This window comes from Trichomonas vaginalis, chromosome V, assembly GCF_026262505.1.
Source record: "Trichomonas vaginalis G3 chromosome V, whole genome shotgun sequence".
NCBI classification, from domain to species: domain Eukaryota; phylum Parabasalia; order Trichomonadida; family Trichomonadidae; genus Trichomonas; species Trichomonas vaginalis.
In genome coordinates, this window is record NC_067207.1 from 16,972,061 (window position 1) to 16,992,806 (window position 20,746).

General features: G+C 34.5%; 13 protein-coding genes and 2 pseudogenes across 15 annotated transcripts, besides 3 other annotated features; 6 read left to right on the forward strand and 9 right to left on the reverse strand.

Moving 5' to 3' along the window:
* Nucleotides 1–19,710: part of a mobile genetic element that runs on past the window's edge.
* TVAGG3_0351220 (repellent protein 1 family) lies at nt 246–596 on the reverse strand (the record flags this gene model as incomplete). The annotated part of the gene is made up of 1 exon (XM_051231101.1): nt 246–596. The coding sequence occupies one exon, from the start codon at nt 594–596 to the stop codon at nt 246–248; it is 351 nt and encodes a 116-aa protein (XP_051100831.1).
* Nucleotides 627–1,223, reverse strand: TVAGG3_0351230 (uncharacterized protein; the record flags this gene model as incomplete). The annotated part of the gene is made up of 1 exon (XM_051231102.1): nt 627–1,223. The coding sequence occupies one exon, from the start codon at nt 1,221–1,223 to the stop codon at nt 627–629; it is 597 nt and encodes a 198-aa protein (XP_051100832.1).
* TVAGG3_0351240 (uncharacterized protein) lies at nt 2,230–2,665 on the reverse strand (the record flags this gene model as incomplete). The annotated part of the gene is made up of 1 exon (XM_051231103.1): nt 2,230–2,665. A coding segment is annotated over one exon (436 nt), but the record flags the coding sequence as incomplete, so codon positions are not given.
* TVAGG3_0351250 (uncharacterized protein) lies at nt 2,711–2,961 on the forward strand (the record flags this gene model as incomplete). Its single annotated transcript, XM_051231104.1, has 1 exon — nt 2,711–2,961. A coding segment is annotated over one exon (251 nt), but the record flags the coding sequence as incomplete, so codon positions are not given.
* On the forward strand, nt 2,990–3,847 carry TVAGG3_0351260 (uncharacterized protein; the record flags this gene model as incomplete). Its single annotated transcript, XM_051231105.1, has 1 exon — nt 2,990–3,847. The coding sequence occupies one exon, from the start codon at nt 2,990–2,992 to the stop codon at nt 3,845–3,847; it is 858 nt and encodes a 285-aa protein (XP_051100835.1).
* TVAGG3_0351270 (Prim-pol domain family) lies at nt 4,726–5,199 on the forward strand (the record flags this gene model as incomplete). The annotated part of the gene is made up of 1 exon (XM_051231106.1): nt 4,726–5,199. A coding segment is annotated over one exon (474 nt), but the record flags the coding sequence as incomplete, so codon positions are not given.
* On the forward strand, nt 6,113–6,672 carry TVAGG3_0351280 (uncharacterized protein; the record flags this gene model as incomplete). The annotated part of the gene is made up of 1 exon (XM_051231107.1): nt 6,113–6,672. A coding segment is annotated over one exon (560 nt), but the record flags the coding sequence as incomplete, so codon positions are not given.
* TVAGG3_0351290 lies at nt 8,294–9,113 on the forward strand (annotated as a pseudogene). Its single transcript has one exon. A coding segment is annotated over exon 1 (820 nt).
* Nucleotides 9,383–9,679, reverse strand: TVAGG3_0351300 (uncharacterized protein; the record flags this gene model as incomplete). The annotated part of the gene is made up of 1 exon (XM_051231108.1): nt 9,383–9,679. One exon carries the CDS (start codon nt 9,677–9,679, stop codon nt 9,383–9,385), a length of 297 nt encoding a protein of 98 aa, XP_051100838.1.
* Nucleotides 9,710–10,048, reverse strand: TVAGG3_0351310 (KilA, N-terminal/APSES-type HTH, DNA-binding family; the record flags this gene model as incomplete). The annotated part of the gene is made up of 1 exon (XM_051231109.1): nt 9,710–10,048. A coding segment is annotated over one exon (339 nt), but the record flags the coding sequence as incomplete, so codon positions are not given.
* TVAGG3_0351320 lies at nt 10,366–11,339 on the reverse strand (annotated as a pseudogene). Its single transcript has one exon. A coding segment is annotated over exon 1 (974 nt).
* TVAGG3_0351330 (keratin-associated protein family) lies at nt 11,475–13,209 on the reverse strand (the record flags this gene model as incomplete). The annotated part of the gene is made up of 1 exon (XM_051231110.1): nt 11,475–13,209. A coding segment is annotated over one exon (1,735 nt), but the record flags the coding sequence as incomplete, so codon positions are not given.
* Nucleotides 13,959–14,457, reverse strand: TVAGG3_0351340 (organellar and viral DNA polymerase type B; the record flags this gene model as incomplete). Its single annotated transcript, XM_051231111.1, has 1 exon — nt 13,959–14,457. A coding segment is annotated over one exon (499 nt), but the record flags the coding sequence as incomplete, so codon positions are not given.
* TVAGG3_0351350 (protein of unknown function, DUF4106 family) lies at nt 16,515–17,369 on the reverse strand (the record flags this gene model as incomplete). The annotated part of the gene is made up of 1 exon (XM_051231112.1): nt 16,515–17,369. The coding sequence occupies one exon, from the start codon at nt 17,367–17,369 to the stop codon at nt 16,515–16,517; it is 855 nt and encodes a 284-aa protein (XP_051100842.1).
* TVAGG3_0351360 (protein of unknown function, DUF4107 family) lies at nt 18,526–19,041 on the forward strand (the record flags this gene model as incomplete). Its single annotated transcript, XM_001294004.2, has 1 exon — nt 18,526–19,041. One exon carries the CDS (start codon nt 18,526–18,528, stop codon nt 19,039–19,041), a length of 516 nt encoding a protein of 171 aa, XP_001294005.2.
* Nucleotides 19,042–19,710: a terminal%2Cinverted (terminal inverted repeat of Maverick-1B/1C transposon ID:TVAGG3_0351200).
* Nucleotides 19,711–20,746: part of a mobile genetic element that runs on past the window's edge.

Genomic DNA, 20,746 nt, shown 5'->3' on the forward strand with positions numbered 1-20,746 from the left:
ACCTTCTGGAACCGCTCCTGATTTAATGTATTCTACCAAAAATTTTTGTTTCATTGCTTCAGTGACTTTAGTCGTCATTTTACTCTAAATAAAATGTTCAAATAAAATAAAACTAACATTATTTTTTCAGTAAGGAAACGCAGGAGTTTTACGATTTATTTGAGGAGTAGGTTCTGGTTTAAATGTTGGAGTCGGTTTTGGAGTTGACTTTTGAACAGGAGTTTGTACTTTCATAGGTTCAGGAGTCATTGAAGGTGTTGTTTGTGAAGGCGTTGGTTTGACGTTGGTTTTGGCGATGGTGTCGGAGTTTGTTCAAATTCAGCTACTTCAGTATTATTTATAACATTTGCTTTATTTCTTTTCAACATCATTACTGCTCCTGCTGTAGCTAGCAAACCTAGTGGGAGACCATATTTTATATAAGGACTTGACCAAATGCTATTTTTGACAGGAGCTGGTGGAACACCTAACCTTGGTGAGACTGCTCTTTGCCATTGTGCAGCTCGTAAGAAATATTCAATAGGTGCTCCATAATCGTTTGGTAAAGTTTGTTTCATAGATGGTGAAGGTTCACGAGAGCTTGATGAAGAACTCATTTATAAGCTTTAAAAATAAACGTTCATCCTTTATTCCTCACTGTCGTCCGTGGCTAAGTTATAGTCGTCAAGTCTTATTATTGGTATGCCTGACTGTCTTACTTGTATTGCAAAGCAACAATCCCTCATAAATCCAATAAGTGGCTTTGGTACGTTTTCAGTTGCTAGTTCAATAGGTCCTTTAACAGACAATTTGTATGTTATTGGAGCAGTAGATGTTTGACCTTGCTGGAAGCAAAAGTCCACTTCTGTTGGAAAACCACATAAGAAATGTGTGTTGTCATAGCTATCCCATTTATGTTCCACACTACCATCATCCACCAATGACCTCATAACATCTTCATTAAATCCAATCATATCATTGTTTGTATTGCAAGCGTTCGCAACCATTTCATAAAATACAGGTCCATATGATTTTTCAGGTTCTGCAGGCATATTTCCATAAGCTCCCATGGAAAGCTGAAGATATTTAAACTTAGGGTTCTCAAAATTAACATAATAGTTGTCTTTCTTTCTAAATAGTGCCCAAATACTTTTAACATTAATAGGCGTATAAGCTGCTGTAAATGTTGCACTTGAACTATCTGTATTCTTTGAGAATGAACCGTCCATAGGAATCCAATCCATAACTTTAACAGGAAAACATAAAGCCTCGTTTGTATAATGTTCTACAAGTTCTGTATAAATGTTAGGGTCTAAAGAGAATGACTTTGGATGAATGAAACATTCATTAAAATCCATCTTTGTTCGAAATAGTTGCTGGTTTACAGTTGTAATAGTAACTGTTCCACTAGCTTCTACTGCCTTCGTTATCATAGTGAATGGTTCATTCCATGGAACAAATTTATTTGTCGGTGGATTTGAATCTGAAGCAAATGCAACTTTAAGAGTTGGATTGAAAGCAATGATATCATTTACAGATATAGATGTGCATTGTAAGGCGTCGCTACTGAACTTTACTTTAAGCTGAATGTTACCAGCAAATGCAGGAATAAATCGAATAGCTTCTAATGGAAGGAATCTTCTAACAGGAATTCTTAAACGAAGCTTAAAATCAAATGATTTTCCTGCTGTAATTGGACCACTAACAATTTGTCCTGTTCTGCATGTTCCCGAATGACTCCATACATCTTCATGTCGAGTCTTTGAGAAAACATCTACTTTCTTTATTTGTTCGGTAGTTTGTGAGTTTGAAGTTATATATGCTTCTTCTCTTGCGTTGTCTTGAGAATATACGATACGACCATTTGCAAGGATTTGATATCCAGCAACTGCATAGAAAGCGTCATCGAAACCAATCCAAAATCCTGGTGGGTTTGTTTTTATTGGAACCTGAACCAATTTCTTTATCTGCAATAAATTGACCTTCCATTTTATACGTAATGAATGTATTGTAAAGGTCCAACATATTTTCACCAGGAGGTGAGAGATTGAATGTTACCCATGTGTTATCTTTAGCAGTTCCAGGTTGTGATGGAATCTTTGCGTCAGAATATTTTCTATTAGTGTCACCAATTTGAACTGCATTGTCTATGATATCGAAATATGAGCGAATCTGATGAATATGCTCTGCTGGAGTAAATTCGTTTAACTGTTCGTTCTGCATGTATTTACTTCGGATAAAAATATCTATTTACTTCATTATTCTCACTCTTCTTCTTGGCATTCGTGTGTGGAAGTTGTTTCTTGACATTTTCAATGAACTGTACATTCTCTTTTGTCTCAACTTCTTTCACTGGCGGGTCAGGGTTCTTTGACTCGGTTTGTTTTTCAATGAAATTCACGAACTTTGCAATAAGCTCTTGGTTCGTTATTGAAAGTACATCTGGCTTCTTTTCTTCTTGTTCTTTTGGTGGCTCAGTTTGAACAGAAGGTTTTATATGGGCTTCGTGGACTTCACCCTTGCCATGCACCTTAATGTTGTCGCTCTCTGCATTCGCTAATGGTACCTTTCTTTTTCTTACGTATATTTTACCATCTTTACTCTGACTTACGTAATAGAAAGGATGTTGTATTCCTCTTGCGTCATTTAATATAATAGACTCTCGCTCTGATTTTGACAAGCTCATTTTACATCGGTTAAAGTTTTAAGTTAGTTTTTTATCTACAGTCAAATGACTCAGACAAGTCATATGGACAAGACCCAAGGGGTCATAGATGTTGAAGCATTGAAGAAAGAAATTCGCGAGCAAATTTTATCCGAACTGAAGGAACAAAAACAAGAACAAAAGCCAGAGAGACCAAAGAGAAAACTTAGTGAAAAACAACTAGCTGCATTAGCTGCTGGAAGACAGAAGAACCCACGTTTGCTGGCGAAAAAAGCTAGAGAAGAAGCAAAAGCTAAAGAAGCTGAAGCAAAGAAAGAGTAAATGGTTTATTTTTATCCGAATTAAATGTATAGACAAATACCTTTATCTGTTGCGTTCAGTAGTGAAAACCCTGACGTCAAAATAAAGGGGAACAGAGTAACGTTTAAGTTTCCAACAGACTGGATTGTGAACATAAATGAAGAGAAGTACATTGGCATAACATCTATGTATATAACACGTGCTTTCAGAAAGGTTGACTTTATACTTCAAGTCGAGATAGAAAATGACGAACAGTCTTTAAGCGCCCAAAACATTCACATATACAAATACTTTAAAGACGATACAACATTGTTGCAATGTATGATTTCATTTAATGAAATGTTCGAGAAAAAGTTTAACATTGAAGTACAAACTTTACAGCCTTTACGTGAGTTTCTTGCACAACTGAAAGAAGAAGGTAGTCAGCCACAACTTATAGACTTTCATTATGAATTTAATGAAAATGAAGATGGAACACATGACTGTCAGTTTGTTGTATTCTCACCATTCAATGAAGTCGCTAAAGAGAAAGAAAATCCATTACGTATAAGATTTCAAATCTCTGAACCAAGTGATGATTTCAAGAATGTTTTCAATTATGATGCAATGCTTCCGAGGAAAAATGAATTTTCAAAGATTGTAACACCTGGCATTTGGGATAGAAAGCAAGCTATTCTTTTCTCTAATATAGCCAAAGGCGTTGAAAATGAGTTCATTGGTCATACAAGAACTTCACCACTTCCTAACCCTAAATACTATAAATTAACTGGCTTCAATCGTGAGTTTTGGATAGACATGTTCTCCACTCATGACCATAAATGTCCAGTGTTCTTGCCTCCAGATGGGAAGGACTGTCTCTACATTGAAGCACAACTCTTAAACTCTACCATCGCAGTATTGTAAAATCTACGCTAGCTTTATTTTTATCACGAATGACCTCATTGCTGACAAAAATAAATGACCTCATTCATGACCTCATTGCTGACAACAACATAGGAGGAAGGCAGTTATGAATTATTATTGAATAACCGAAGGTGCTACCATGCTACCATGTGCTACCAGGTCATTTAACTTATCTGAAAAAGTGAGACAACATGACATTTTGACAACAACATAGGAGGAAGGCAGTTATGAATTATTATTGAATAACCGAAGGTGCTACCATGCTACCATGTGCTACCAGGTCATTTAACTTATCTGAAAAAGTGAGACAACATGACATTTTGACAACATCACAGGAGGAAGGCAGTTATGAATTATTTTTGAATAACCGAAGGGGTCACCAGGTCACCAGGTGGTCACCAGGTAATTTAACTTCTCTGAAAAAATGTGACAACATGACATTTTGACAACATCACAGGAGGAAGGCAGTTATGACTTATTTTTGAATAACCGAAGGTGCTACCATGCTACCATGTGCTACCAGGTCATTTAACTTATCTGAAAAAGTGTGACAACATGACATTTTGACAACAACATAGGAGGAAGGTAGTTATGACTTATTTTTGAATAACCGAAGGTGCTACCATGCTACCATGTGCTACCAGGTCATTTAACTTCTCTGAAAAAGTGTGACAACATGACATTTTGACAACAGTTCAGGAGGAAGGTAGTTAATGAAAAGAACTGAAGGTGCTACCATGTTACCATGTGCTACCAGGTCATTTAACTTCTCTGAAAAAGTGTGACAACATGACATTTTGACAACAACACAGGAAATATGATGCAGCCCAAAAATAAAGTTAGTTTTAAAATTATTTTTATTTTTTATTCCTATATAAATGACAGCAACAAACAACAACAACAACTATATCGTTTCTGATGAAAAAGTTATTGATTCATTAGCTGAGGAATTAGTTGTGGCAGAAACTAAAACCCTCAACGAAAGAATTGGTGAAAACAGGATTGATTTACATAACTACCTCAAACATGATGGAGGAAGAGGAAGGAAAACTGGTATGGCTTTATTAGTAAATAAAATTTCAAATTTAACGATTATAGATGTTGATATCAATAAATCATACAATGATGAACTTAAAGAAACAGTTAGAAAAGACATTTTATCAAAACTTTCGGATAAAGATGTTATCGTTAAAACCGCTTCAGGAGGTCTTCACATTTATTGCAACACTAATTTCTTCTATTCAACCTCGAACAGAATGATTAAATGTTATTCTTGCAATGATTATGATATTGACATAATGACTTCAATGGATGATTCAAAGCGTTCTTTAGTGGTTATGGCTGATTCAAGAGTTCGCAAGAATGCAACAGAACCAATCAATACATACTCATTCATTCGTGGGAAGTTATGATTCAACATTAACTAGAACAGTGAATGATATATTAAATGATTTGAATATTAAGGTAAGAGTTGAACAGAAGAATGAAGAAATAAAGACTATCATGAATGAAAACAAAGATGTAAACATTGACGATAAACTTGCCCAGAGCATAGTTGATGGCATCTGTGATTTTGAAGTACATAATGACGGTGGAAACATGAATTTAGAAAAAGAAATAACATTATTCACACTGTTTCAAGCTATTAATTCGTTACCTAATCATTTAATTAATGAAGCATACGATAACGTTTATAACTTCTGCAATTTAACTGAAAATGCAAAAAGTAATTTTGAAAAAGCACGTAATAGATATGCACATTTAATGACTTCTCCATTTGTTTTAGTGAAGATTCTAAAACTATATCAAAAGGAATATTATGATGAATATGTTTTACCTTTATTACGTAAGCCAAAAATAACATTTGATATCAAACTTGACGACTCGTTTTTGATAACAGATATTAGACGCAAGGCTGAAAATCATCAGTATAAAAACAGTTCTGAAGTAATTGAGGATTTATCACGTGTAATCCGTTTTGTAGATTGTGGAAACAAATACTTCATTCAGAAAGATTACAACATACACGACAAAATGAATCAAATATCATTCGTTCTTCAATCAAACATGAAAGAGTCACTCAAAATGATTAAATTATTTAAAGAAGAAGGTAAAACCATAACAGCATGGGATGTACTACTAAATCAATTGTCTTCATTAACCGTTAGGGGTGTTTGCTTTAAATCTGATTCCCCAGATGTTTTCTCAACGTTTCAGGGTTATAAATACAACATTCTCGAAAAACCAGATTACTCAAAAATTGAGATGTTTATGAATTTCATTAAAGAAGCCATTTGTGATAATAACGATGAAGTGTATAAATACCTTCTCGGCTGGATTGCATCAATGATTCAACATCCTGGAATCAAGAATGAAACAGCAATTATTTTGAAAGGACTTCAGGGAACAGGTAAAAACAGATTTACAGACATTATTTCTGAACTTCTCGCCGGTTATTCATGTAAAAACATTACTGAAATAAGTGAGCTAACGGGTAATTTCAATTCAGTAGTTGAGAATAAAATGTTTCTTGTACTTAATGAACTCAAGAATGTAGGTGAAGATAGACTCGCAAACTTCAACGCTTTGAAATCAATTATTACGGATAATGAGATTAGAATTAATGAAAAGAATCAACCCAGAAGAACTGCTCAGAATGTTGCAAACTTCATTTTGGTAACTAATAACGTTTACCCTGTCAAAATTGAAGTTGGAGACAGAAGATACGTAGTTTTAAGAGTTAATGGTAAATTCAAGGGTCAATTTGATTACTTCAAGAATTTGATGGATTCATGCACAAAGGAATTTTATGATAATTTACTGACGTATTTTATCAATTACGACCTTTCATCATTTAATGTACGAATCATACCGATGACTGAAGCCAAACAAGATTTAATTGAATTATCATCAAATCCTTTAGATGTATGGATAAATACACATTATGATGAATTGTGTGCAGGTATGACGTGTGAAAATGCTTTATTCTGCAAACCATCAGACATGAAAGACAAGAATTTCCAAATGAGTATTAAGGATAAATGTGATAGGAAACATAGAAGAATAGACGTAAACAAACATGGTGTTATGTTTTGAAAGAAGAAATGAAAGGATTATATAAACAGGTTGAACCAAACGATAATGAGGATTCATTTACTGATGATGAAATACCTGTAAATGAGCCGCTAAGCGGCGAGACCTGAAGGTCTAGCTTTATAAAGTATGATTTGAATTTATTTTTGCGTTAATCCTGCTGTGTTGTCAAAATGTCATGTTGTCACACTTTTTCAGAGAAGTTAAATGACCTGGTAGCACATGGTAACATGGTAGCACCTTCAGTTCTTCAATAATTAATTCATAACTACCTTCCTCCTGCTGTGTTGTCAAAATGTCATGTTGTCACACTTTTTCAGAGAAGTTAAATGACCTGGTAGCACATGGTAACATGGTAGCACCTTCAGTTCTTCAATAATTAATTCATAACTACCTTCCTCCTGCTGTGTTGTCAAAATGTCATGTTGTCACACTTTTTCAGAGAAGTTAAATGACCTGGTAGCACATGGTAACATGGTAGCACCTTCAGTTCTTCAATAATTAATTCATAACTACCTTCCTCCTGCTGTGTTGTCAAAATGTCATGTTGTCACACTTTTTCAGAGAAGTTAAATGACCTGGTAGCACATGGTAACATGGTAGCACCTTCAGTTCTTCAATAATTAATTATTTTTGAATAACTGGGAAATAAATTTACGTCAAATATGCAATTTATAAAATCTTATGTCGACAGGCTACGTAGCACAGTGGTCTAAGGTGGTGTTATGGAGGGGTCAAGGTCTGTGGTTCGAACCGCGACAGCGCCGTATTTTCTTATTTTCTTTATTTGTCTTGTTTGTCGTGAATAAAAAGTATCATAAAAGTGCTCTATCTTCCACGGGAATAAATAAAAAATTTACTTTATTTCTTCTTTATTTCTTTGTTCCCGTGGAAGAAGGGTTTTGCTGTTTTTTCTCAGCCGAAATCAATGATTTTTTCATTTTTGGAATCCTTAGCGAATGAGGAATCTTTTCTCTCGTGGAAGCTTTGACCTAAAATATAATTTAGGTGAAGAGACCCAAAGGGTCAGAGCCGCAAAGCGGCTAGGTGAGATATCACCTGTTTTTTCACCTGTTTTTTCACCCTCGTGACTTTGTCATAACTTCTTCGTAAATGCTTTGTCATAACTTCTTCGTAAATGCTTTGTCATAACTTCTTCGTAAATGAGTGTAAATGACCAAAAATATATTATAGGTGAAGAGGTGAGATGTCACCTCTTTTTTCACCTAATTTCTCACCCTCAGCCGCTAAGCGGCGAGACCCAAAGGGTCTTGAATTTTCATGAATTTCCTTAAGATAGAAAAATAACGTTAGTTTTATTTTTATTTATTTTTTTATTTTGTATGTAAAGATATGATTTCAACAATCGGCACAACAACAATTCAAGCCGCGAAACGGCGGACCTGTCCACAACAACTTCACCAAACTCGTTAGTCATGAATCCAACATCTATGTTAATAGAGATGAAAAGCTTCATTCCTTCTTCATATACTTTCGAAACAAAAATCCAGAAGATAAAGCAAGAACTTTTAACAAGTAATTTAGACTGTAGTGCGAAAGATGAAACAAATGAACAGTATCTTTATGAAATGCAGGACATTATTGACCATTTGCCTAAACTACCTGAAATTCAGCAACAAAAACTCACTATTCCTGAATTCGATGAAATAGAAGTGAAACCAACTGACTCAGTAGAAATAAAGAAGTTCATTCGAAAGGTAAACTATGAGTTTCTAGGATTTCATTGCAACCATAAGGTTATGGACAAAGATTGCGACATGGTATATAAGAATGTTTCTGACATATATAAATCCGGGGAGTTTAAGACCTACGATAACTTTGTTTCGTTAGTTGCTGAATGTGTATGGCAGATAAGAGATAAAGATAGAAGAGGTAAAATATGGAACGAACAGATAAGACCAACTGCTTTTGAGTTAAAGAAAACCATTGACGCCTTAGTTGTTTTAGCAGGTAAGGTTTCAGAATATAACGCAAAAATGAATCCGCAATGTTCTAAATGTAAAGCAGCAATTAGGAAATATAACTACTCCGTCAAAGAGATAGAAAGAATGCGAAACGACTATGCAGACTTAAAGAAAGAAGCAGAAAAGCCAGCAGAAAATAAAATGGACATGTTAGCATTTCTGAACAAAAACTATCCAACTGCTGACGATTTCCTTCTGACGTCAAGAAGAAATATAAAGAAACTTTCGGCATTGTTAAAACTTTTGACATACTGACAGAAGAAATAGAAGCTACGAAATTGTTTAGGATTTCAAATATACATCGTACAATTCATGTAAAACGCTTGTGAAAAACTGGGGTGAGAAAACAGGTGAGAAAACGGGTGACATCTCACCTAGCCGCTTTGCGGCTCTGACCCTTTGGGTCTCTTCACCTATAATATATTTTTGCTGAATTCAATAAAAATAAATGGTTCATTTACTCACAATATTTTTGTACAAAACGACCCCAAACTTTTAACTTCTTTTCTGCAGCTTCAAATGCTATCTTAGCGAGTTCATATTCTCTAAATTCTCTCTTTAAATCTTCTTGTTCCCATTGGTCTAGTTCGTATGGAGAATCTCTATAACCATAATATATCTCACGTTCATGTTCTAATTGTTTTTCACACATTTTTCCAACTTCTTCTTCGAACAAAGGTTTAGCATTCTCCACTGTATCTTCGAGTTCTTCTTCATCTAACTTCTCATGAACTTTCTTGTCTATGGAGTCCATAATATCTTTGACATAAAATGCATACTTTACAGAGCACCATTCAGCAACAAAATGAACGAGGTCAGCATGTATGTAAATACCTTTGAATTCATTCATAACGCCCTTAGCAAGCTCATAAAATGCTTGTTTTGAGGTTGAGCCACTTTTGGCTCGACCGTATTCTTTCAACCAAAACTCAAGAATTTCCTGCATTTTAGCACTATTGAGAAATCTGTTTAAATGGTTTAACTTTCCTGCTTCTCTCGCCATCTTTGTTGCATTAATGTAACCATCCTTGTCTCTACGTAAGACTTCAATACCGTTATAAGTGCCTTTTGTGAATGTTTCACCATTAGATTTGTTCGTGAATGTTTTTGCTTCGATTGACATTTCTGTTCTTACATACAAAATAAAAAAATAAATAAAAATAAAACTAACATTATTTTTGGTCTTTTGTGAAAATTCACGAAAATTCAAGAGGTGAAAAAAGAGGTGAGAAAACAGGTGAAATCTCACCTAGCCGCTTTGCGGCTCTGACCCTTTGGGTCTCTTCACCTAAATTATATTTTTGTCTGATTTACATCCAACGAAAAAGTTTAGAAGAATTTTCTTATTCTTTCTGGCATGTTTTTATCTTTCCAGTACTCCCGCTCTAATGGTCCCAGATGAGTTGGTTTAGATTCTCTCAAGTTCTTAGATGGTATAACATCTTCAACGCCTCCTTCATATCTTACTTTATAAGTGTCATCGTTTGTGTTATAGTCAAGTATTTCAATAACCACTCCTCGCTTTGCTTCGTCAATGGTTTCAGCAAGTTTGCCATTACTACTTTCGACTAATTTATGTCGAGGGTAAAATGCTATGGAGTCGTCAGCAGCTTTTATAAGATATCCATTACCTTGCGTAGAGTCTACGATATAATAATTTCGACTTAACCTTAAACGTTTCTTTGTCAATGGTTTGTCGTCAAGAACTACACGAACTTTTGTACCAGGAATGAGAGTAAATTGTGTTGAATTTCTGATATTTTGTGTTTGGCTTCGTTTCTTTTGTATATACTTTTCTTCTTGTTGTTGTGTCATTGAATTTGGTGTATGTCCTGTTGTAGAATGTGTTGAGGAATTATATACTTCGAGAAAAATGTTTCATTGTTTCTTCGGTAAAGTCTCCTCTTGATTTAAATCTCTGAGCGTTCTTATGAAGCGGTTTATGATGCCGAGTATGTTATGGTTATGGTCTTCAGTAGTGTAGTGAGTTATGTTATGCTTAATGAGAAATTCTGTGATTTCGTTGCTGAGGTATGCACTGTCTTGGTCTGATGTTAAAGTACTTGGGTTATGTTCTGCTACAAACTTTTGTAAAACTCTTAAACACTTCACGAGTTCCTTTATTTCTCATTATATACGCATATGCTTTACGAGTGTTAACATTTATGAAGATGAGGAATGGTTTATGTCCTCCTTTCTGCTTGAATGAGAGTGTCAAATTGGTATGCGTCAGGAGTGTTGGAGTAAATTGGTAAAAAGTAGTCGTAAGGATTTATTTTTGTTTGATGTACAACATTTTTGTCAAAGAACCTTTTCACTTCAGCTCTGTTAGTAAATCCCCAACTCTTTGCAGCTTCATTGAATTTCTTAAATGACCTCCATGGATGTTGTTCGAATACTTCTTTCAAGCTCATTTATGTAAAGTTAAAGATTTTAACCAACTCGTATCCAAGCGTGCATTGTTATATAAGGAGGCATATAATCTTTTCCATTACCTGCTGGGTCTGTAATACCAGCTACAACATGTGTATGATTTCCTGCAGTTCCACAGAAAATACCTGTGCTAACATCTTTGGGGTCAGTTGTGATTATCATATCTATGCATTCCCTGTCTATCCGAACCCGCTGCAAGATTTGTATAACCTCTTTTGTTATTGAATGTGAATGGTTTCCTTCCACAGATGTTCTTCCACTGAACCTATGCATATGTGAAGGAAGGTTTTCAATACCTATTTTCTTTGAACCTCCCATCTTCATTGACTGCGTATTAGTGTAGAATGGAAAACTGTCAACTATTTCATACCATCTACCACCAAATAAAGTGTTTGGATTTATTGGATTCATAGACGTATAAACAGCTCCTATAGGATATATTAAATCATATATGCTCATAACTCTATAAACATATTCTAAAGAACTTATGTCATTAAATACCATTTGGAATGTATCTCCCGGATGAAATGTTGCATTTGTTCCACTTTTATAATGTAATGTTAGTTCAATAGAATTATCCAAGAAAAATTCAAAAGTATCTGGTTGAAGACCTCTAACAAATTCAAATGGAGTTGCTGGTTCACCATTTATAATTTCTGTTGTAAATGTCATTGTATCTGGTTTCGAAAATTTCTTTGTTAGTTCTGCATCCACATAAGTTTTATCTGCTTTCTTGTCTAACATTGCTGGTAGTTCATATGCTTCAAAGTTTCTGGCATGATCTTCGGTATTCCTGCAACTCTTATCTAAATTGTTAAGAGTATCTTTTACGCTTGTACTCGGATTCTCTAAAGGTGCACTTGAACCAAGGTCAAAGTTCAATATTATGTCGTCTGCTCTAACAGTAGTGAAGGATTCGTTTGTATGGTTCTTGTCGGCTTTACTGTCTAATGTAGCTTGAAGTTCATTTATATCGGAGATGTTGTGTTTATGAGATTTCAAAACTTTGTTCGTTGCGTCGAGTTCAACTTTGTCAGCTTTACTTTTAATAGCATCTTCAAACGTTATTTTTGCCTTAACTCTTAACATAAATCTTGGTTCAACTAATACACCATTAACAGAGAAAGTAGAGGCATAAATTTCATCGTTATAACTAAATGCTTCTGGTGCTTTACCTGTGTCATACTGTACAGTACAGCTTATGTCATAACCTTTAGCACGAATGTATTTATATCTTCTTTCATTAACATTTTTTGTCTTCGCTTCATCACTTCGTGTTAAATATCCATGGTAGTCCGTTATAATCTGTTCGTCTGAAGTTATATAATGAACGTGGTTCTTGACTTTATCACTCAGAGCTAAAAGCTCATTTTTATCTGCTTTTTCGGCTAATTTCTCATTAACATCATTCACTTCTAATTCAACTCTTCCGCCAGAACTCTTATTATCATTAATCTTTTTCATTAATTCGGTAATTACGTCATAAAGACTATATTCTGTTTTCGGTTTTGTAAATAATGAGTCAAAATTTCTTTTCATCATTACATCGCTGACATTAATGATATCACCAATTCCTTTTTCATTTATTCTCTTCATTAATTCTGCAATAATGACGAATATATAATCTGTTAATTTATTCTCTTCATCGAGGGTTATAGAATGTTTTGAAATTGAATCATTAACTCCTCTAAATAAATCAATAACTTCAGGATACACGTTTTTAATGTCTTGAATAACCCGACCAGTATCCTCGCCACTATGTGGCTCTGAGCCCGTTGGGCTCTGTTGTTCATGTTCTTCGTTCCCGTCGTTACGTGGTTTTATATCTCTAACCATCATCAACGCAGCCATAACCGGAGGGTTTGTTGCTACCTGTTCGAAAATCCGTCCGTTATGTATGGTATATCTAAATAATTTCTTTGTGTTTGTTAAAACATTTGAAACAAGTCTTTTAAAACCATCTACAAAATTTCCTGTTTCACCTAATGTTCTTGCAGCATTTACAAGCTCACCCATTCCCGCTTTTGACCCCAAAAACGTCCATATTGCATTTATTTCACTCTGTATAGTTGTCCATTCAGCGAAACTAACACCCGCATTCGCTAAGCTGAAAATGAAATTCAGTGGATCGAACTTAATTCCACCTTCTTTTTCAATTTCAACGAACTCACTAACATGAGATTTTAAATATTCTTTCGTTAAAATTGTTTTCCCCGATGTTATGTCATTAACGAAACTATCACCGTCAAAAGTTAACGAATTCAATTTCGTCGTTGATGCTTTTATTTCATACACCGCTTTATCGATAGTTTTTGGCTCACCTTCTTTAGAAGCATATGAAACATTAATGAATGAATTATATGTATTCGTGAATGAATTAAAATCAATGATTTTCATTAATGACGCCTTTAATGATTCATTAACTGTTGAATCCCTTAAAACAATTAATGAACTGTCATGGGCTTCGCCCTGGTCGCTTCGGTCTGAAAGACCTTCAGGACTCAAAGAGTCCGTTTGCGACTTTATGAAAGGTACACTGCAAACCGTCGAGTTTGGATCAAATGCTGTAGTTGGTGCAGGAATATTAATGATATAAGTCATTAAATCATTAAGTGACGTAAATAATGTTGTCGTTTTTGATTTAATTTCTTTAGCATCTGTTATATATGGTAATTTTATTTCTGTAGTTTCTGAATTAAAGATATTCGCTAAAATGTTTTGTAAACTGTTTTGAACAGCTGTGTAAACCGTTGAATTCGGAACTCTTACGATTTCACCATCCTTAATAAAAGGCATTGTACATGACGTAGTGCTTGGGTCAAATCTTTCGGGATTATAATTCAACATATATTCTAACGCTTCATATACAGACCTATAAACAGTTGTGTCGTTCTTCATGACAACTTCACCATTTACAATGAATGGCATAGTGCATGGAGTTAAAATAGGGTCAAACTTTTCATAGTCCTTCCATGTTATGTATTTCTCGGTATTTCCATCAGAAATAACAATATATTTGTCAGTAAGTGTGAGAGAGTATTGACCAAAATATAAACGTTTAGCTCTGTCAGCTTCATACGCATATGCAGCAATACTCATATTTTAATGAGAATAAAATGTTGTTCTATTTGCAAAGTACAGACCCAAACGAATACGGGACAGTAAAGCTACAAACAAACTTAGGTCTTCAGAATGAAGCGCTTGCTTTCAGAGTTGTTGACTTCAATACTATCGCTTCATTCGTTATAACAGATGAAACAGATTTCATGGAGCTTGAAATAGATGGAAAGAAGCACGAAATAAGATTTCACAATAATGTAGAATATAAGATGGAAACATTAGCTGGAGTGTTAAATGCGCTCATAAATACTACAATAAACAAGGAGAACGAAGAAAACTTAATGAATGTTAAACTTATTGCAGGAGTTTTGAAGTTCAGTTATGCGAAGGAGTTTAAGATAACACGAATGAGTCATAGAGTTCAATTGCTTCTGGGAGCATACCATATGACATGTCCTTTGAAAAGTGTTGACAAAACGATTGAGATGAAATCTGTTCCATACGTATGTTATGGTAATTGTTTATACGTTGAGTCAAAAATAGCTAATGTCACAGGTATTTCAGGAGTTAATAGTAAAGGTTCAGTAGAATATAAATCCTTCTGTTATGCAGTCAATTCAATGTTCATTCCAAACGTTCCTGTCATAGTAACTATTTAGGTAAATGGGTTCGCATTAGTCCTCATAATTTGAAAGACATGCAATTCAGACTTGTTGACTTTCAAGGAGAGCCTGTAGAACTGAAGGCACCAGTGCGAATGACTGTTGAAGTTGACTTTTTAGAAAATATTAAATGCAACAGCTTACAAGAGAACTCAGAGCTAAAAATATAAAGTATGAATGTTATGTATTAGGTCATGAACTTTGGTTATTGCTGTTTGATGAAACAAATGAGTTAGTTATGTCAGTCAAGAGAACAGAAAAAGGCGTCAAAGGCGCCGAGCGCAAAGCGCTATATTGTGTTAGTGAAAACTGCACCAAGTCAATAAGATTAGGTTTGCATTATGAAGATGAGTTCGATACTGTTGAAGAAGTTTTGGATAGATATTACAAATTGCTTTAATTTACTAAAACATATTTCAAACAAAGCTTATATTCTGTTGAAAGTTTTGTATACTCGTTCGAATATTTATACTTAAACTCAACTCCTGTAGTTCCTGGTGTTTCAATGATGCGGATGTTACCTATTTTCATGAATGGTGGCGTTTGACCACAGCATTCGATTTCAGGGTCGAGATAGTCAATGACACATTGTTTCCCTGTTATTCGTGATATAACATTTTCAAGGTCCTCCTTTGTTAGAATTATTTGGTTCTTGCTTATAAGATTTGTCAAAAGCTTCTTATCGTCTTTGAGTAAAATTGTTTGGTATAACTGAAGAAGGTAATGGTCTACGTTATCTGAAGGATTTGTTTGAACATTTGTGTAAGGGTTGTCGTTGGCTTCTCTTGAAAGAACTTGGTCCAGTGGTGGATACTCTAACTTAACATCTGATGTAGCGTTAGCGTTTGAAGCTGAGTTTAAATTCACGGATTTCAGTTCTGGTTCTTTTTCTTTCAAACACTCTGAACTATAGTTCTTTATGACAATATTGTTTGTCGTTCGTGAGTCAACATTTGATGTTGGTTCAATTGGAACATTAACGGCACCAGCTAAGATGGATTTGCTTCTCATTTCATATAGAATAAAAACCTTTTATATGTATGAAATGAACAATATACTCGACAAGGGTTTGAATGTAAAGCTAACGAATGAAAATATTGTTGAATTCACTGAGACAGGTGCTGTGTATAAAGATGTAGAACTACTGAACAAAAGAGCTAAGGGAAGAAGCAGGAACATGAACAAAGGGTGGAAGCCTATAAAAATTTATGTCAATGATGGCTCAGGAGGTTCAAACATAAAGTATGCAGAAAGTTATAGAGTTTATGCTCTCAAAGGTGAAAAGCCTTCATTTAAGAACAGCTATTCTAACGCATATCCTCAAAAGTTAACGGATGGGGAAGTGGATGATATGAATGACAGCAAAAATATTAACAGAAATGGCGACAGAGATGCATGGAATTTGTTTACCATCAGTCAATTGAAGGTTAAACTTTAAAACAATGTTGGTCGTTCCCATGGAATATTTTTGACTTTAATGGTATTAGTCATGATATGAATCTCAAGGTATGAACGAGGAGAGATGAGAGACTTATATGCTTCCCAAATTTCTTCAAAAGGTAATGTTATACCTGACTGTTTCCAAATGAGTTCAATATCATAACGTGAGAAACCTTGAAAGATAACGAAGTCAGTTATGAGACGTTTTATGTTTAAAGCAAGAAAACGCCATGTTTGCATAAGTATTGCTACAGTTAAGTGGTAATGTCTGACTTTAGTAATGATGTTAGCTAATGGTGAGTCAGGCTTTGACACTAAACCTTTTCCGGCGAAGTCGTCGCAAACGAGCAGAGTATTTGAAGGATACTTTTTGAAGGGGTATTTTGAAAGTTTTGACAGAATGTAGTTTGTAAGTCGTTTCATATCGTAAACTCCTGAGTATTGACGTAAGTGGTGTTTGTCAATAATTCTTTCCATCTCTTCTGAAGTCTTTTGCATTCCTGACTGTATAAATTCAACGATGGCATAATATTTCCTCTTACGTCGAACGTAACGTTGAAGAAATTCAATGAGTTCGCTATCTGGAACTTTAACGACAGATGCTTGAACTTTTGACATAAATGTTTTCGCTGTTGAGTCCATAGAGTCTGAAGTTGCTGATATAATGATTTGGTCATAATATGAATCTTGACTTAAACGCTCTGTTATGAGTATATGACGAATGAGGTTAAATGTCTTACCTGAACCCATCTTTCCACAATAGAAATACACACCATTTGAACAGAATTCATAATCTTTGCTGAAAGGAAGAATGAGAGAAGAGTTAAGTTTGTCTGTAGTTTCATTCATGTCTTCATCTACGTCATGTATTAAATGCTTCATTTTATCTCCATTAAAAATGCAAGTCAGAAATATTCAGAACATAGCACCGAGTCTAACTGACAAGAGTATAAAGATATACTATGAACACGTTATGATGAAACCAACCAAAATTCAAGAAAGTCAGTATACTTATGAATATCCAAGACACTGGGTAGAGTATGTAGGAGGTGAGAAAGCTATTGAAATCAGACAGGTTCGAAGTATTCCAGCAGGAAGGACAATATTATTGAAGAACTTTAATGTTTTGAGGTATAATGATGAAACAAAGAAGCAAGATAGTTTTCCCATTGCTGTGTATGTGAACCTAGACACAGGAGATGACATGAAAGTTTTTAACACAAAGCTTCAAACGGTAGTGAGAGAACAACTTACTGCGGAAGGGCATCCATTACCTTCAGAAGTTACCATAGCATATAATTTTGAAACAAACTCAATAGATTTTAAAGTCATCTCTGCAAAGAAGTCAGGTTTTACATTTAATGAAGCAGATGTATATTCGAATGAAAACTTCAAAGCTATTGCATGGTTAGATAATGACGATTGCTTTAAGAAAATATTTAAATTCAGTGACTCAACGATGTCAATAGATGACCTTCGTGGAATGTTACCATCGATGTTTACAGTAGAAGGTTCAGCAGGATTGCTTACAAGATTGTCAATTGGTGGTATTTGGTCTCGTGAGAACATTGTTATAAAATCCAGTATAAGTGAATTTGCTGAAGAATCTATATTATGTCTTTCAAACTACATGTATTCGCCACCGAAGCATTATAGTATAACAAACTTTGTCAGTAAGTTTAACATAAGACTTGTCGAACCTTCTTCAATGAAAGATGTTGTGCTACCTAAAGATGGAAAGGATGGACTCATTATTGAGATGATTTTAATTGCATATTAAATGAGCTTGTTCTTGAAGGTCAGTCATGATGAAATAACTGTTGTAGAAGATGTTAGCAATTGTTCAGACATTTTGAAGCGAATAGATGAGATAAGAAAGAAGTTAGATAGACCGCAAAGCGGTGAGGGCGAAGCCCGTGAGAATGTTTATGTTTCATTGACTTTCTCCAGTAAAGAGAACTTTTATGAGATAATATTGAAGAGAGATGATTTTAATATGGTGTAAATGGTAGCTTGGGCAGCTTTAGGCGCAATGGGAACAAAAGCATTAGCATTTGGAGCAAAAGCACTTGGGGCTTATGACGCAGTAAATAAAATGAGTGGAGGAAGAGTTTCGAAGACATTAGATGCAAATAAAGGAAAGATTGGAGGCTGGGTTGCAAAGAAGTTAAGATTAAATAAAATAGGGCTCATAAATAAAGCATCCAATTTGGTTGCGACTGAGTCGGAAAATGCTTTAGGAAAGGACGATGAGTTTTCAAAACACGCAAAAGACTTTAATGACCAGATGAAAGGTGAAACAATGCATTTAAATAGAGTCGATGGAACTCTTCCTCCACCAGCAGTTCTTCCGTATGGTCCCTATGGAATGTATGGAAACCCTTACGAAAGACCATTTGACCCATTGACTGGTGGAAGTAACTGGTATCATTACGGACGAAGAAGAAAGACAGTCAAGTTGGAGACAGACGTGAAGAAAGCAACTAAAAAGAAACCAAGGAAGAGAGTTATAAAGCAATGAATTCATGAGGTGAAAAAAGAGGTGAAAAAAGAGGTGAGATTTCACCACTTCACCTAAATTTATTTTTGCGCTATGTTTTCATACGTGTGAGGGTGGTGATATCATTAATTTTAAGTTTATTTTTAAGTTTATTTTTTATTTTATTTTGGATGTAAATGACAGAACAAAAGCAACTCATACAAATCGAAAAATATAACAAACATACATTTAAACATTTATTCTTCCTTCCTGAGCATAACATGTTCTTTCAAATACATCCGAGACCAGTTGACTTTTCATTGACTGTGTATAAAGATAGAAATAGTTATATCATTAAACCATACGATGACGAAGGTAAGTTATGTAAATTGTACGTTAAGAAGTTAGAGAAAGTTTATGGCTTCAAGTATGACTACAATAGGGTTAACACTGATGATGAAGATATTGAGGAAAATTTATGAGAACATTAGTGAAGTCGTTAGTGAGAACGATAGTGAGAACGTTTATTTTTACATTAGTGAGTTCGTTAGTGAAGTGAAGTGGTTGGCGGCTTTGTAAATATTTAATGTTAAGTTAGTGTTGTCGTTTGTGTTGTAAAATATACGTTAACGGTTTCGTAAAGTGTCAAATTCACAAGTATTGCGTACGGAGGAACGCAGTGCCTCCGTACACGAGACTTGTATACTAACTTTTATAGGTGCTGTCTATATGAAATGTCTTGATACTATGCGCATAAGCTTTGCCTTCAAAAGGCGCGTAATAGAAACACATATTATTGTCTGAGACTTCAAATGCAATGAGATCATCTGGAGATTCTTCTTGTACTGTCTGAACAAAGATTTGCAATGACACAACATCGTCAGGAGAATATCTAGTTTGAAGAGCATGTATTCTCTCTGCAAATCGTTTGATTGCACGTGGTTTTTGAGCGTACATCTCTGGAATGGACGGACCTGTAAGAGGAATTTCAAGATCTTTGAATGCATTTAGCTGTGCTATCGCTCTTTGATTGTCATCTGTTTGGAAGTAATGTTCTAAATATTTGCGATAAAAGACAGACGAATATTGACTTTTGTCATTTGGGGCGGAATGATCATGTTCTTCAACTATTTTGATTAGTTTGTATTTATTTTGATCCAAGATTGCAACATTAAAATGTGCAGGACATTTTGGATATTTGCAGTGGAATGAAATCTGAGATCTTTCTTTCCTGACACGTTCACCATATCCATACTGTGCTTGTATTTCTTGTTTAACTCCAAATTTACAAAGATCCATAACAGTAAAGATAGTTTCTTCTTCTAATTCCATTTGAAATTAAAATGAAAATTAAAAATTCAGAAATTTGAATAGATTTGGTCTGTAATTAAATGAGAATAGCAGTTTGTTCGTCATTGTTTGAGGCAAGAGTATTATAGGAATATTATATGATGGATTTGAGTTGCATATAAAGAGTGCAAAAGGATAAAGAGAGAAATTTTGTTAGATTAAATTATTAAATTTTAATTCTTTATTTTTTAGGATTGTTAGCTTTGTAAGATTGCTTTCTCACAAGAGAAAACAAGTATAAGGTTTAAGCTGTATGTATTAAAGTTATAAATATTTGATTTTAAAAAAAAATCAAGATTTTAAACTTTAAAGGTATTAATTATGATTATCTTTCTTTAGCTTTACATGCTGTATGCTACTTTTGGAAACTGCTCTATTGTATTAGAATGTTTTTAAA